Source organism: Podarcis cretensis (genome assembly GCF_951804945.1).
Source record: "Podarcis cretensis genome assembly, chromosome: 13".
In the NCBI taxonomy this organism is placed as follows: Eukaryota; Metazoa; Chordata; class Lepidosauria; order Squamata; family Lacertidae; genus Podarcis; species Podarcis cretensis.
Window position 1 is genome coordinate 29,645,938 of NC_137182.1, and position 16,937 is coordinate 29,662,874.

General features: G+C 43.2%; 1 protein-coding gene across 6 annotated transcripts in view; it reads left to right on the forward strand.

Moving 5' to 3' along the window:
* The window catches only part of UBTF (upstream binding transcription factor), a 46,942-nt gene that overhangs the window by 16,844 nt on the left and 13,161 nt on the right, over nucleotides 1-16,937 (forward strand). For 4 of the 6 annotated variants that reach the window (XM_079948720.1, XM_079948722.1, XM_079948723.1 and 1 more), the window contains exons 6-14: nucleotides 544-608; nucleotides 1,043-1,163; nucleotides 2,691-2,801; nucleotides 3,095-3,228; nucleotides 6,009-6,150; nucleotides 11,825-11,866; nucleotides 12,961-13,074; nucleotides 13,950-14,105; nucleotides 16,498-16,653. In XM_079948720.1, the coding sequence (XP_079804846.1) occupies nucleotides 544-608; nucleotides 1,043-1,163; nucleotides 2,691-2,801; nucleotides 3,095-3,228; nucleotides 6,009-6,150; nucleotides 11,825-11,866; nucleotides 12,961-13,074; nucleotides 13,950-14,105; nucleotides 16,498-16,653 (1,041 nt within the window). The remainder of the gene's footprint in view (nucleotides 1-543; nucleotides 609-1,042; nucleotides 1,164-2,690; nucleotides 2,802-3,094; nucleotides 3,229-6,008; nucleotides 6,151-11,824; nucleotides 11,867-12,960; nucleotides 13,075-13,949; nucleotides 14,106-16,497; nucleotides 16,654-16,937) is intronic. The other 2 variants (XM_079948725.1, XM_079948724.1) reach the window with 2 other exon arrangements.

Genomic DNA, 16,937 nt, shown 5'->3' on the forward strand with positions numbered 1-16,937 from the left:
CAACTATAGACCCACCCGCTTTTGCTTTGGCCCCGCCCACCACTTGCATGTGGCCTCTGGAAGGTTGCCCATGAGGGAATGTGGCCACTGGACTGTAAAAGGCACCCCATCCCTGATTTGAGGTGTCTTCTCCACTACGGAGGCCAGAGAGAGCAAGAGGTGTCTGTGAATGGTTGTGTTCGCTTTTTCCACCCCTCCTAGTCTCCCAAGGGGTTGAGAACATGCAGTGGTTTCCCCAAAGATGGCAGTTAATCTGTCTGTTTAACCCTCATGCCACTACTTGCCTGCTCATGCCGCTCCCAGAGACTAGCAGATGCCACAGGGCTTTGTTGTGTTTCCTTGGCTTGCTGAGGGTCTAGGCTTCTAAAAGTAGCAGGAAGGAGGTGATCTCAAGGAATGGAGGAGGGCCTAAAGAGTTTCACAGTTCTGCCCCCTCCTGCTTCATGTGTTAGAAGTGTTTTAGTGTTGTGGCTGTTCTTGGAAACTTGTCAGCTTTTCCTGTCTCACCTGTATTCAACACTCCCCCCTTTTTTTGTCTTCTAGATGAAGTACATCCAAGACTTCCAGCGAGAGAAACAAGATTTTCAGCGAAATTTGGCAAGATTTAGGTAAGAGTTAGCTAAGCAATAGCTTCACCTTTTGCACGTCAGCCGCGGCTATAGATTTCAGTTGTATCAAAATTTACTTACATTAACTTTGCCGCAAAAAGATGCTTTGTTTTGGTGATAAGGGACTAAAAAGGTGCATAATCTGCAATGTAGGAACCTCTTTTCTTTCCTGTCTGGAAACCTGGGTCAACAAATGGCAAAATTCACAAATGAATATATTCTTCAGGCAGGTAGAATAATTTCCATCTGAAAGGGTACCTTCTTATGAGAAGAGCCTGAGTCAAATTAGTAGCTTCTTTCAGTGTTTGAGAGGTGGGAATGATGCATGGGACTATAAAGGAAGTGGATAATGTGTTTCTGTGTTTTGTACGGTTCTGGTACTGCCACTGCCTTAACATTTCACCCCCACCCCCTGTTACTTTTGTTCTGTGAAGGGAAGACCACCCCGACCTCATTCAAAATGCCAAGAAGTCTGATATCCCAGAGAAACCCAAGACTCCCCAACAGCTCTGGTACACTCATGAGAAGAAGATCTACCTGAAAGTGCGCCCTGATGTAAGTAGGTGGTGTAAGAGACTTGGATAAGGAGAGCCCACAAGAAGGAGGAAAAGTGGGTGGGGATTTTTCTTTGGGGGGGGGGGAGAACGATGACACACAGCTGTGTTCTTGAAAAGGTGGACAATAAAGGAATGTAAGGAAGGATATGCATTCTGTGCCCAGTAAATCCCAATTTTGCTCTTGGACTGATACACAGACTTAATTTTATTTCTGGGTACTCCACTGTGTTAGTACCACTTTACAGCTGGAGCAGAAACAAGTGGCAAAAGACTCGTCCGTTTGGGCCGCCGATGGGATATCATCTTTTGAATTTTATTTTTTAAACCTTCATTTCACACAACCAACATGTTAGAAGGAAATGTTCCTTGTAAGCAATGCTGTTTTCCTATGTGAAGCGGTATAATAATAATAATAATAATAATAATAATAATAATAATAATAATAATAGAGGAAGTTTTCAAATATGCAATTCTCTCCCCCCCCCCATTGAAAATCTAGAAAAAGCTTTGCCTCTTGATTCTGCTGAGTATATAATGCAGTTCCCCAAGGTGATGCCCTCTAGGTGCTTTGGACTACAGCTCCCATCAGCCCCTACCACTTGGGTGTGGTGGCTTGGGCTGATGGGAGCTGTAGTCCAAAGCATCCAGGTTTGAGGAAAGCTGGTGTTACCTGTTCCTGAGAGAGCTAGAGAAGTGATGGGGGGAAATAGCAAGTGAAATGATCAGGAAAATGGAGGAGCCCCTTTCTAATGAAACAAAGGCTTAGGAAACTGATCCGGTAAGAATTTAGAGTGATCCAGTTTTACATCGCGGGAAAATAAACTGTGAAACTCACTGCCACAGAGTGTTGGTGATGATTGATAGACATAAATGGCTTTGAAAGAATTGTAGGCGGTTCTGTAGATAATATTAGCAGTAGAGTGGGTTGCCAGAGACAAAACACCACCAATGCCAGTGGCTTGAGGACAAACAGGAAATCTCATTCTCCAGCTTGCCTGCAGGCATCTAGAGGGGCTGATATTGGAGACAGCTAGGCTAAATAAATCTGATCCAGTCTTTAGTGTGTAATGTTTGCATGCGGTTTGTTTAGCTTTGTATTCTCTGCTGCTGTAATTCATATCTGGATATTTGGTCCTCTGGGTCAGAAACAGGAATAGAGTGAGGAAAAGGACACGAGACCTATAGCCCATGAGGGCTAGAAATATTTTTAGTATTTAAAAATAAACATTTTAGGTTCTCAGGTTGCCTTGTTTGATGCTAGATATCAGATTCTTATGTAGCAAGTAAGCAAACCCATAGATTGCGGGTTTATATATTTCCTGTGTATTGGGCTTTTTCGCTCCCTTTAAAGGAGCCTGAGGAAAACTTTTTTTTTTCTAACTTGCCTTTCCAAAAGTGTAGCTTAGCTCACTGCCGTACCATTAGGGTGGGCAGTCCATCCCCTTTTGCTTCCTCCCCTATTTTTTCATTTTTACCTATTTTTTATTACTATTATTATTTCCCCTTCCTCACCTGGGTTTTTCAGGCCACCACGAAGGAGCTGAAGGATTCGTTGGGCAAGCAATGGTCTCAGCTCTCGGACAAAAAAAGGCTGAAATGGATTCATAAGGCTCTGGAGCAGCGGAAGGAGTATGAGGTAGGGAACACTCAACAGTTCCCCTCCATCTTCTCCCCCCTGTGCTCAGCCCGGCCTTGTCGCAGCTGTAGAAACCCAGCCGCGCTCCGAGAGCCGACTTCTGGGCATCGCTCCCTCAGAAGGGAGTTGCAAAGCAACTCCTCCTCTGCTTCTTCTGCCAAGTGTTTAAAACTGGTCAGGGTAGCACAGGCGGGGGCCCCCTCGTGCCCTGTCCACAACCCCAGAGCCTAGGGAGGGTATTCTACCAGCCTGCCTCTGCCACGCTAAACGCCCCGTGTGTTTTGTGTCCACAGGAAGTGATGCGGGATTATATCCAGAAGCACCCAGAGATGAACTTCGAGGAAGGTGCACCCCCTCGCTCCACCCTGACTAAAGCGGAGAGGCAGCTGAAGGACAAGTTTGATGGGCGACCCACCAAGCCGCCTCCGTAAGTTGCCGTGCCCTTGAGAATTGGGTTTGGTAGTTGGGGAGGAGTTGCTAGGGCACTCGGGCATTTCCACATTGGTAAATGTAATTCATATCGGGCTGGAACTATATGCCAATAAAAATATACCCAGGTCGGAGGACGACATCTGCCATCCACCCAATGTCTGCTTGTTGTGGGAAGATGCCCATGCGTTAGACTTAAGAGTGGGATGGACGCAGGTTCAAAGCCCTGCTCACAGCGCATGGGCCAGTCACTGCAAACTTAAAATCTTATTCACAGGACACCTGTGGCTAAAATGGGGGTGGGACACATGCTATCTTGGCTCCTTAAATGAAAACGAGATACAAATTTATTGAGTTACCCAAGACTGGACACTCACTTCTCCTTGTGTCCATGCTCTCCTCACTTGATGAAGGGAGTCTTTCTATTGGCAGCTTCCTTGAGTCCCTGCCTGACGTTCGACATTGAGATGGGAGTGGTGCATCTCACATGTGCGCATAAACACACCCTGTTAGGACTCTCCTTTCAGCCTACCTCAGCTGGTTGCTCAGGGTATCAGAAGGAGATTGACAAGTCCCCACACTTCTCCATGACCACCATCACTTGCAGGCTTCCTGTGAGATTAGCTGAGGAGTTCCTCTTCAGGATCTCCCTTTATGCAGCTCTCTTGAGCTGTGTGTTTATTCCTGATCTGCTACCCATCTTCATACCAGGGAGTAGGCCTTCCCTCGTGGGGAAGCCTTTGCTTCCAGTGGGTGTTAGGTGCTGCTGCTGGCAAGGGGTTTGTTCTGGGGTAGTCCCCTCCTTCTGTGCTAGGAAAACACAGTTGCCCAACATTTTTGTACTTGGGCTGCTGTTCAACACTTGAATCCACCCCACTTCTTCACTCTCCTCTGGAAATATTTTCCTGCTTTCCACAGCCTCAGTGCAGAGGAGGCTCCCTGAAACCCTGATGCAAAAGCCAATTCAGATATCCTTGCATTGCTGGTTTTCTCTTGATTTCCTGCCAGTGTGTCAAGTATTAAATGGATGTCATTTATGTTGTAGTTCCACACAATATCTATTGTATTTTCTAGTCATTTTTTATAGTTGGAAGCCGCGCCAAGCGGTGTGTAAGGGTTGGGGTATGAATCCTGATACCAAATAAATAAATCCATTGACTTAACTTTTTCTCTAGAAACCTGGGTTTCTTGATCAAGGCCACAGAGTTGTCTCATGTTCAGGGTTGTACTAAAAAGATACTAAAATTCTGTGCCAAGAGAAATTTAGCAGCTTGAACTGTATAAGCTGATTTGCTCATTTCTCTTAAGCTGCAGGCTGCTCCTTACTTGATTGAACACTTCCATTTTTATTTTTAAAAAACCATACACAGTTTTTTTTGCTTGGTACGTTTATATCTAACTTTCCTGCCATCATGGAACTCAAAGGAGGGTACAAGGAGTTCCCAGTTCAGTCTCTCATCCAGGCAATGGCCTGCCCCACACCTCCTTCAGCAAGGTGTCGGCATCATCTACCTTCAGACCATGCCTTGGAAGAAAATTATCATCTTTAGAAAATGCTAATGAGAAGGCAAGGCTAGAATCCGGCTCTGAAGTCTTAGGTTTTTTACATGGAGTGATTTTTATTTAAGGTTAATTCTTCAAACATTTTTGGCTGACTGCGAAAAATACCCTGATTTTAATTGGGTAGCAGATTAAGCTTCTTTTTTAAAAAAGAAGTGATTATTTCAGTGCAGGTACATAGAAAAGCAGTAAGTGGCAGGTGCCCTCTCCTCTTCTCTCTAACAGGAGGGGTGCCTTTTCTAAGATGGTGCCTGCTGTGACACATATCAATTAATTTTAAAAACGAAAACAGTAGGGTTTTCCCCCTTGTTTTCCTGTTTATGAACATTTATGCAGATTTAATCTGTTGATTTGGGGTGCATTCCTAATCCCACTTAATGTGGGAGTAAGCCCCATTGAATTCTATAGGACTTACTTCCAAGTAGACAAGGTTAGTTTTTTACAAACTGCACCCCTGCAGCAGAAAGCCAGGTTATGGGGAGAGAATTAAAAAAGCATTCTGAAAGAGCTGAAAAAGCCTATTTGTCCGGCAAAACCAGGAAACATCATAAACTGGAAGCAGTGTGTGTTCCTCACCCAACCACTTCCTTTCACAACACCCATGTTTAAGAGGGCTGTGACATTTTATTTGGCTAGTAACTTTAGTGTACTTATGACCAAGACTGCCTTGGGAATTGGCTGGGGGAGAAGGTCCAGAGTAATAAAAAGGGGGGAAACCCTAGGCGTGGGCCTGAGGGAAGTTTAGGAGGGTATTTTCTCTCTGTTGATTACGTCCTTACATATCTTAATCCCAAGCCAATAATAATAATAATAATAATAATAATAATAATAATAATAATAATGGCTTTAGAGCTCAAAATCCAACTTCATGAATAAGACCCAGAAATCAAAATCAAGATGGGGAACCTGTGAGGCAAAAGTGGATAGCATAATAGATGTGATTCTTAACCTTTGTACGGTAGACACCACTGAACCCATGCGAAAGCCAATGACATATACCCCTATTTATTCATATAATCCACATTACTGCATTCATAGTAAGGGTTGGAGGTGGAAATTAAGACACCCCCCCAAAAAAAAAAATGTGTGGTGGTGGTGGGTTATGAGAGTGTGGGAGAAGCACTTCAGGCAGCAGTTTTGTGTGGCTTATTCTTGTGTTTACATAAATTTCCCCAACTTAATGGGTTGGTGCTATATAAAAGGAAATTGCTGTTTTAGGAATAGTTACTCGCTTTACTGTGCTGAACTGATGGCAAACATGAAAGATGTCCCAAGCACAGAACGGATGGTGCTCTGCAGTCAGCAGTGGAAGCTCCTTTCCCAGAAGGAAAAAGACGCCTACCACAAAAAGTGTGATCAGGTGAGTCTGGCTCTTACAAGGGTGTGTCGAAAAAGGGAAAGGATTAAAATAATGCCCAGAGACAAATTACGGGTAGACTTTAGTGGTTCTATATATCAGACAGGTTCCAGCTGTTACTACATACCCTGCTGCTGATAATGGATTTCATTTGCCTCAGTTTGGGGGTGCAGTTTTGTTTTTTAAGCCACCCACAGATTTGGTTTCTCTGATTTGCTGGGTGCGAGGAAAATGCTATCTTCCCCAGTGTTTGAACAGAGTATGAAAATCAAGTTTGTTATCCTTTGAAGTAACCAAGAAAACAAGCACATGGACAGGCAAGTGACGGGTTGGGTCTTTTTGTTTTTGTTTTTAAAAAAGCAAATCATTTGGTCACTGCCACTCCTCTTGCTTCAGATAACTTGGCTGAAATTGCAGTCTTATTCAGACTGCTTTTCTTCCCTGTTTTTGTTTGTTTTTGTTTGAAATGGTGGTGCTTTTAGTAACTTGCAGGGGGATGCAGTCTGCCACCCATCCTCAAGCCCAGGTCCTGTGTGAAGTTCATCCTGGATGTGGAGAAGCAAAACTCCCATGAATTCTGCAAACAAGCAGAAGACCCCTGAAATTTGGAGAGTAAAAATGCCCTTCAACGGTGGAGGAGACTTTTCTTTATATGGGTTGCTCCTCCTGCCTGTTTGGTCAGGCACGGCCATGTCCGCCCTTGCAGTTTTTCCTCCTTCCTGTGGGAGGAAGCCCCACCCGGTTGCAGTCCTGCCTGCTCCACAGCAGCAGAGGTTTTTTTCCTAGAGCTCTGGCTCCTCACAGAGGCTGAAATATTTGGAGAGGGAAGGGGAGTCCGGTTGCTTAATTCAGTGCTGGTCAGAAGGTAGATCGAGAGCTACTGAGCTACTGGGTTGCTTGAAGTAATTCTGAAGGAATTTCTAGTTTAACAATGGCAGGAAGAAAATCAATCCACCCCTGCCCTAAAATGAAGATCAGGGTTGTTTTTTGCTGGGGTGTGGGGGGAGAGGCAGCCAGGAGTTGGTTTTTCTGTGGCAAGACTGAGCTCACTTCAGTTTTTCTACTTAAATCTCTGGGTTCAGAATACTTTTAATTTCTACACCTTTCGCACCTGGCTTCAGTTGTTACAAAAGAAGCAACAAACAAACAAACCCAAAGTTGATCGTGCAGACCAGAAGTCTGGCTCAGCTCAGGGCAGTTTACATAAGTTTCCCATTTATCGGGGATTAATTGATTGTCTCTGTTAATTGTTTTCCGGTGTTGATTGATCTAATGCATTTATCAACCCCGAATTGCCTCAGAATCAATTTCCCCTCAGCCTTGATGAGTTGCTGTTTAAATCATCGGTAGCTGTGCTTGTTTAAAATTCCCTCCAACCCGAGATGCATCCGTGGCAAGCAAACAAGCTTTGCAGAAAAGATTGCCCGCTCTTGAGTCTGGAGAGGGAGAAAGCTAAGGCATGTGATGGAGGGTGTTGATGCAAGGACAAGGACGAGAGGGTTTTTTCCAGAACTTCAAGTGGCCAAATGTTGAGGAGAATTCCCTGTGCTTTATCCAGCTGTACCAGCACAAAACCTCCAGACGTGGAGACTTCTTCCTCTTCCCCTGACACACAAAAATCCCCTCAAATTTTTAATATGACAGTTACAGTGGTTCTATCGATAGTTCAGGCTTTGGGCCTGCTGCTGCCTGTTCCTTACTACTTGAAGCTGTGGCGGCCATTTTAAGCAGCTCGGCTCTCCTCAGCAGTGACAGTGTGAGATAATGGCGGATTCTCCTGTCTCTTTGGCTGCTTTAACTAGGGCCTTTTCTGAGGTGGTTATATTTCACAGGCGGCAGGACCCCATTTCCCTCTTGAGTCCCAGTCCCCCAATCCCTGTTCAAAATGGCAGAGTTGCTTCGTCTTGATCTTTGGAAAAGGGTTAAGAAGCCTGTTGTGCATCTGTGAAGCTGAGCCCTGGGGGAGAGGTTGCCATTTGGAAAAATTGTCTTCCTCCACTCCTTCTCTAGGGGTTGCAATCCTCTACCATCATCAGAGGAATCTGGGGGATTCCTCAGACCCTTTTAGCATTTGTATGAATAAGACTACTCAAGGGCGTGACCCATAGATGACAACAGAAATCCCCTTAAGGTGGTTTCTGTGCCTGGAAAGGATTTCCTCTAGTTGGGCTACTGATAATCAGTACTTTCCTATTAATGTGAAACTGTCTTGTATCTTTTGAACTCAGAAATGATACATGAAGAAGGTGTGGTTTGACCTTCCCTAGTTTGTAGAGAAAGCAGTTATTTATACGTATGCATGTGGGTATGCTGACTGAATAATTTACTTTCTGACCCTCCAACTAATACTCCTTCATTAGGTGAGGGGAACAAATCTAGGATTTCTTCCCTTGAGTTCTTGCCTGTGTCGTCCTCTTCCCTCCCCCCTCCCCATTCACATTGCTTTCCAGGGACAATTTTAACCTACATTTGAATCTGAACGATCCCTTTGTTTGGCATTCAGTGGACAATATCCTAGAGCAGCTTTACATTGAAATAAACATATTGTAAAACAAGTATATAGTAGTGCTCGCTTCGGCAGCACATATACTAAACAAGAATATAGTATAGTATAGTAAAAATATAAATCAGATAAAGCAGTAAAAATACACAACAGTATTAAAAATCAGCAAAAGCAATGTAAAAACTGAAGAATGAAGCTTCATTCCTTCCTTCCAGAAGCACCGACCAAAAGGGAAGGAGTTCGTCCAACTTCTTTGGGGAGAGAATTCTACAACTGTGCCATTGAGAAGCCCTTGTTCCTGCTACTTGTTAATCTGATATTTGCTCATGATGGGCTGGAGAGCAGGACTACTGTTGCTGATCTTAAAGCCTGGGCAGGTTCATGTGGGTGAAGGCAGCCCTCAGAATAACATGGGTTCCAGGCAGTTTAGGGCTTTGGAGGTTATTACCAGTATTTAAACTTGAATCTGGGAATGAATTGATAACCAATGCAGATGTTGTAGGATAGGTGTGGTATGGTCCGATTGTAGTTTCTGAATTTTCTTTTGAGGTTAGCCCCATGTAGAGATCATGGCAATAATCCAGGCTGAATGTGACTAAAGCATTGATAATTGAAGCCAGACCCACTTTCCCCAGGTAGGTTTGTAGCTGGTGAAAAGCGCTACCGCCTACCAACATCAGCCAACGCAAATATAATGCTGGACTCAGAAGCACTTGCAGGTTGTGTACTTGGTCCTTAAGGGTATCTAAAGTTGTGGGAGTTCAACCCAATCCAAAAGATGACATAGCTTCTGCCCAGATCAACAAACTTCCCAACCAGTACTTCTGTCTTGCTTGGATTAAGGTTCAGCTTTTCCAACCCTCATCTAAATTGGGGCTGCCTTCAAACTCTGGTACAGAACTTGTGAGATCTCTGTGGCACCTCATAAGCCAAAAGCCCTGAGGGACCAGTAGTTTCCCAACACTACCTTTTGACAAGCCTTTCTCCAGGCAAGACTAGAACTGCAGTAAAGCAGTGCCTCCTGGTCCTATAAAGGGGGCCCATAAAAAATTTAATCGTTAATAGCATCAAAGGTGATCAAGAATTTATGGAGAATCAACAAGGTTGCACTCATACCCATGAGGCCATCCACCTGGGTGACCAAGGTGGTTTTCAGTCTCAAAACCAGGCCTAGAACTCAGACTGGAATGGATCCAAGTAACCACTTTCATCCAAAACCATATGAAGTTTATAGGTCACCTCATGCTTTTAACACCTCTCCTAAAAATGGCACATTTAATGCCTAAGCATCTGGGTACCAATTATTTAAATTGCCAGGATCCTTCTCAGGTTTGGTTAAGAATAGATGAACCACTGTTTGCTTTAGGGCCATATGGGCACCTTACACTCTTCAGAGAAGCAGTAGCCACCTCTGACACCCAAATATTCTTCATGACTTTTAAATTCTTAATGTTCATTGCATGTAGATTTTCCAGGGAACTGAATGAGTTATGTGGTTTGAGCGGGGGCATCTAGAAGCAACCATATCAATTACCTGGGTCATCTCCACTTAATTGGAGAAAGACCAGAGCATTGACCAGACCACCAGCAACATCAGTAGGAAAATTTCCCAGAGACATTGAGAAAACATCAGGATCCAGAAGCTCCAAAGGGGCGTAGTTTTCCATTAACTGAACTAGCATTTTAAAAGCAGCACCCTGATGGACCGCTGAAATTATTACAAGTGACACTAAGGCAAAAGAAGACTGTTGTTCTCTACTACCCCTTGCCCTTCCCCATAAATTGTCTGATCCATTAATTGTCATACCACCCCCTGCCCCATATCACCCCTGATTTCAAGAGCTGCTCAAAAGTATCCTTTAGATGCAGCTATGAACCAGATAAAAAGACAAAAGCAGGTACAATAAAAACAGAAGCAGGTGATAATCGATACAATTTTATGTCAATAAATACCAAACTGAATACTTTAAAAGACACACAATACAGAGACCAGAATAGTTTGTTTTCAAAAGGGAAGGCCATTGATGTTAAATGTCATCTTCCGACTCCCTTACCAGGTCCTATTTACAATGCCCCCAATTATCCTCCTCTCATCAGAGTATTGGTTCATTCTCCCATTTGCAATAGCATTGCTGTTGCAGGTTGACAAATGTCCCTGCTCTTGTAATGAACCTGAAATGGCATTGGAAGCACCTCCTACCCCCAGGAAGTAGCTGCAAATGGTGGAGCCACACTTTCAGAATAAAAAATTGCTCATGCCACACCATTTTTTTTAATTTATAGGAAATACACTGGGAAACAAAAAGAACCAACTAGCAGATTTATAACGTAGAACACAACTACTTTATAATATGATCATGGGACATCCAGAAAATATTTTTAAAAATGCAGCTAACATGAATCATTCCCACACACTTGATGCTCTTGCTCTCATTTTGAAAAGAGCTATCCATATTTTGCAAATAAACATTCTTATACTATACTATACTACTGTACACTTTAATGTTTAAATATTTTTTTAGTGTCCTTGAATCTTCCTGCCATTGTCCTCTTCTGCCACACCAGTGTAGAGCTCCACACCCTTTGAGAATCACAGTGTTAAAAGTGTCCAGAATGCTTTGCTTTCCTCCCATTTCCAGCAGCTGCTCATATTACATCTGCTGTCCCTTGGGCCCATATTCCCATTTAAGGAATTCACATACAACCCTGAAACACTGTCCTGTGTCTCTCACTTAACATGCACACGCACACCTATATCTATCAGTAATAAAGCATCATTGCCCCTGGATAGCAATTTGCTTTGCCAGAAAGCCAGTTTTTAAGGTTCATCTCTACCGCTTACTCCCTTCTGCCAAGTCCTGTTGTCCCAGACACTACAGTCATCTTTAGCCTCTAAGGTTGGCACCTAGGGACCACTCAGAGGGCTGAGTTTGGCTCTGGGTTGCCAGTTGCTGGCCCCAATGGTACAACAGTGTTTCTCAAAGTTATTCATTAAGTCATCTTGACTTGTGCTGGCTATTAGGCTTCTGATTCCAAATATTGATGTTTAGAAACCTGCATTGGCAGGAGTCAGATGTTTGGAGGAGGGTGCAGCTCTGGAGGGGAAGCAGAAGGAGGCAAAATTCATGGCATGTACCAGGAACTGACTCTTTTTTTGCTACTTTGCCCCTATAGAGAAAGAAAGATTATGAAATTGAGCTCTTGCGTTTCCTGGAGGTGAGTCTGCCACAGCATTCTGCCAAACTGTTAGTAAGTTTTTTAGCAGCTCTTTTCTGTTACCCTTCCCATTCACACATACAGTTTGGACCAGCTAAGAAAATGGACTTTGGTATGAGTGATTGGGACTGGGAGCATTACGAAGAGTCATGTTCTGGGTGAACATATAGCAGTGCCTTTCTGTGTACTCTGCAGTTCTTGATAACTGTTTTAAAAGCCTTGTCTAAAAAGACAGTGGGGTGCAATCCAGTTGGTTAAGCACTTTTAAATCTCATTGGTTTCAGTGTCTACTAAACTCTCTCCTATTCAGCCTTGAAATACTTGAATTGGACTGGTCTTAGGTTCCTCTGTGTAAACTTTTTTTGTCTAAAACTGAAAGATCAGGTCACGCAGTCTGTAGTGATGAGGTCTCAACCCAGAAGGCCATGCTCCATTCCATATCATATATTGCCTCTTGCATTGAGAGGACTGGATGCCCCGTTGCTGGTCAATTGGTGGAAGCGGGATTAGTTCATAAAAGGAGAAGCGGTCTCCATTCAACATTTCCCCAAACCACGGTTTGCATTAATAACAATTTAAAATCTAAACAGTGGTTTAGAGTTGCTTCTCTACTTACGGTGTGTTAATCCAGGCATCAACCCAAAACTGTTAACTTAATTTAACAGTACTTCTTTATGATGTCTTAATTAAGCCACTGACTTCAAATGCTTGTGATCCCAGGTCACTTAGACTTTCAAATTGATAGCCAGCACAGTTGTTTTAGAATAGTCTGTAAGTCTCTCTCTGCACTAGAATGAATAATGCATTCTGTGAGAACTAAGCTGCCAGTTGGTTTTCAGAGGCAGCTTCCTAGTACATTTTTTTTTGTGGGGAGGAGAATGAAGCAGCCAATGCCCATGCTAGGCTACTGACTTAATTTCCTGGAAATCTTAAGCTGCTTGGGTGAAAGTGGGCAGCCACATTCTGCACTACCTGAAGATGCTTCCAAACTATGTATACATTAATCTACTAGATATATGGGGAAAGGCAGAGAGAGAATGAAAAATAGTCATAACTCCTTATTTTGTTATTTTGCCATTTCCTCCAAAATTCAGAGCTTACCTGAAGAAGAACAGCAGAGGGTTCTGGGAGAGGAGAAGATGCTGGGAGTAAACAAGAAAGGTGCCACCAGCCCTGCCTCTAAAAAGACTTCACCAGATGCCAGCAAGGTGAGTGACGCATACAGGCTAGGGCAACAAGCAGGATGCATTATGGGTATGGATACATTTTTTACATTTAGAGCAGTGGAGCAAAGCTACTTTTAAACCAGCCTCAAGACTTCATGTAAAATGGCTGCTGGGATTCCTTTGGAAATTTGATAGTAAAAATGAGAACAAAAACTAGTACCTCTTGAAGGTTTCCTTATGTGTGTGTGGTATCCAACATTAGTCATACTTGGGATGGGCCCACTGAAATCAAATTGACTGAAATGACTTTGAAGTATATTGATTTTAATGGGTCTACTCCAGAGTACAATTAATGTTGGCTATCTCCCTATATGTATATAATAAGTAGAACTGTCAGCAGGTTTAAATAATATTTCATTGATTTAATCATCTGCCTTATGTTCAAGTAACTGATTCATCTGATTAAAATAAATTTGCTTATGACCAAAAGTCCAATATTTGTCAAATACTGAAGGAAGTGTTAGATAATTGACAGTAAAATAATAAGTTACCATTCTCATTGTTGTATATAAACACCCATCTTCGCGTTTTTTATTTCTTTCCCATTCCCTTTGCTCATTACAATAATGCACCTGAACCAAAACAGCCTCAAAAGATAAACAAGCTTTTAACTTGCAGTTCCACCAATTAAAAATTGATCTTGCTGGTAAAAATTGCCTCCCCCCATTGATTAATCAACTAAAGTGTTAGCTGGCTGATCTACTAGGAATACTTTGCAGCCCATAAAATAAGGCCACCTTCCCCAGTTTTTGCTCTTTTTATTATTATTTGCTTTTTTCCATAACGCTTTTTTAAAAAGAACAAAAGATACAAACTCAAAATTCCACAACCACGAGTCCCTTTGTGCTCTTTAACAGGGAGGTTCTGAGAAACCCAAACGGCCCGTTTCTGCTATGTTTATCTTCTCGGAGGAGAAACGCAAGCAGCTGCAGGAGGAGCGACCCGAACTGTCGGAGAGCGAACTGACCCGGCTGCTGGCGCGGATGTGGAATGATCTTTCAGAGAAAAAAAAGGTTGTTGAATCAATAATGCACATTCTCCTTAACCATCTTTTTTGGGGGAAGGTGTGGGGGAACATGTACTCCTGGGTATCTCAAAAAGTCAGCTGGATGGTTTTTCCCCCCTGTTGACTTAGATCAGAGGTAGCCATCATGACGCCTTTCATATGTTCCTGGACTCCCAGTTCCCATCAGCCCCAACCAGCATGGCCAAGGGTTAGGGATGATGGGAGTGGTAGTCTGACAACATCTGGAGGGCACCACATTGACTACCCCTGACTTGGATGAAACCAGGATCTTGACCCACTCCCTCACCCTTAAAAAAAAAAAAAGAATAGGAAACAAAATCTGCTAGAAACCCCACAGAAGGTTCTGAACGTTCCCGAGCCTTCGGTTCCCTCGAGAAGCCACCAAGCAGCTCTGTTAACAGCCTGGGCGCTCCTACCATTCCATCTTGCGTTACCTCTGCTCATTTTTTTCCACCAGCTTGGGAAGGAGGAAGGAGCCAGACTCTGTCAGTGCGTTCCCTTAGTGTGAGAGTGGGTGCAATTAAAAAAAACCCATTTTGCGTTCTTTTGTACTGTTTGCCTCCCAGTACAGCTGTGAATACACATGGAGTCAAATGGGAGAGGTCTTGAGGCTTGGTTTAGATGCCTGAGAAAGAGGGTCTTAGGATCCTTGTGGGAGTTAGCTGGACACCTTAATATGGGACAGGGAAAGTAGTTGCACTTGGGAGATGGGGTTTGTTGTTGCTGTGTATATGCCTTAAAAGGCTAACTTTGTGTGATGGCAGATGACTAGATATCAAGCAGTACTTTCCTATGGTGGGCATAACATGTGGGACGCCGGAGCAGCATCCACCCACATGCCAAAGAATGTCACTACAGATTTGCAGCCGATCAAAAATCCAATAAAAAGCAGGGGTGGGGGTTCTCCTTCCTTCATGAATAGCATTACATCATGTATTTGGGTTTATTTGCTTTGTTTTATTCCTTTATTGCATTTATAGTCTACCTTTCTTCCAAGGGCCTCAAGGTGGCATACATGGCTCTTCACCTTTCCATATTTTTCTCACAACAACCTTGTGAGGTAGGTTAGGCTGAGAGTTGGTGTAACCTTGAGGCCTAGAACCATGCATAAAACCTGGGTGAACATTTGTATTATTGGGTACCTCAGTTGTGATTGCTCCAACCTTATGTTCCTAGTTGGCACTGTCCACCGAAATTTGTCATTGAAACTACAGGGTATACCTTATTTTCATATTGTTAATCTACATAAAGATACATAAAGGTTATCTGTGTTGCTTTGTTTTTCATTATCCTGCATCTGTACCAGGCCCATACTTGACATGTTCAAACCTCACTGCAGCTGTTTTCTAGTACTGGAAAGGCACATTCAGGAGTGAGAGATCTGAAGCTCTAAAGCCAGAGTCATTAACCTTTGGCCTTCCAGCTATTTCTGGACTAGACCTTCCATTGACCATGCTAGCTAGGGCCAATGGAGGTTCTGTTTCAGCAACATCTGGAGTGCCACAGCTTAGTCAAACCTGCTCTAGGGAGTGTAGCTTCAAATCTTCAGCTCTAATAATGTCTGTCTTTAAGATTACATCTGTGCACAGAAAGAGGTATACATCCACAAGACTCTTTGAATTTAGCACTTTAAAAATATTAGTTTCTGTGCTGATTTTACTGCATCTCCCACATTATAAAAAAGAGATAATTTTAAAGGCAGAAAGATGTTTTTTGGGTGAAAGCTGTGAAGAATAACTGATTTTAATGGGGGAAAGAAAAAATGATAAATGACTTTTTGGTACAACAAAAGTGCAATGTTTGTTTTTATCTTGCAAATAATTAAATAGCAGAAATGTGGTTGCAGTTAATAAAAGCATTTAGATAGCTTGCTAGCCATGTTTTTAATGTACTAACAGAGAAACTTCCTTACAAGAAAACCTGCAACTCATGCAGAACAAAAAAATAAAATACAGGTGTCTTTCAAGAGGACACACATACAATGTTTTGTTCTATATGTTTTTCGAAAGTGCTGGGTCAGGCTTATAGTGGGACTCGCATAAACTGAGCTCCTGCTGTCCTCCTGCAAGTGCAGGTCACAAGGCTGTTCAGAGTTTTTTAACCACCTTAATTTGTGTCCAGAAGCTAATAGATTGGCCCATAACTGATTATTCTGCTTTGGTTTAAAACCTGCTGTTCCTCCGGTTTAACAGCTTTCTTCCTCAAAATCTGTGTCACAGACGTGGGGGAGAACCACTGCATCATTAAGCCACACACTCTCCAAAACACAGTTTCAGTGCTTAACTTTCCCCCCCCCCCCAGCAAGCCTGGTTTTCTGTGTTTCTTACCAATCAGCAATGGGTTTTGCAAAGATTTTGACCATGCGTGTTGTTTTCTAGGCCAAGTACAAAGCTCGTGAGGCTGCCATGAAAGCTCAGACAGAAAAGAAGCATGGTTCCGACAAGGAGGATCGCGGCAAACTTCCCGAGTCACCGAAAACAGCTGAAGAAATCTGGCAGCAGAGTGTCATTGGAGATTATCTTGCTCGCTTTAAGGTAAAGTGGGACAGCAGAGGCCTATTTTCATAATGGAATGACCTGCAGTGTGTCAGTTGCAAGACATGTGAGTGACAAAGCAGAGAGCCGTATAGCTTTGACTTGCTCCAAAATAGAGGCAGGAGTCTGCAGGGGGGAGGGGGCTGACTGACAACATGTCTTGGAAAGGAGTGCCATCTGAGGAGGTGGTGTCCAGCTTGGAATTTACTTCAGAGACTCAAGAAGGAGATGAACAAGGGACAGCTCCCATCTGGTGGGTGTCCGGAGGAAGAATGTCAAATCAG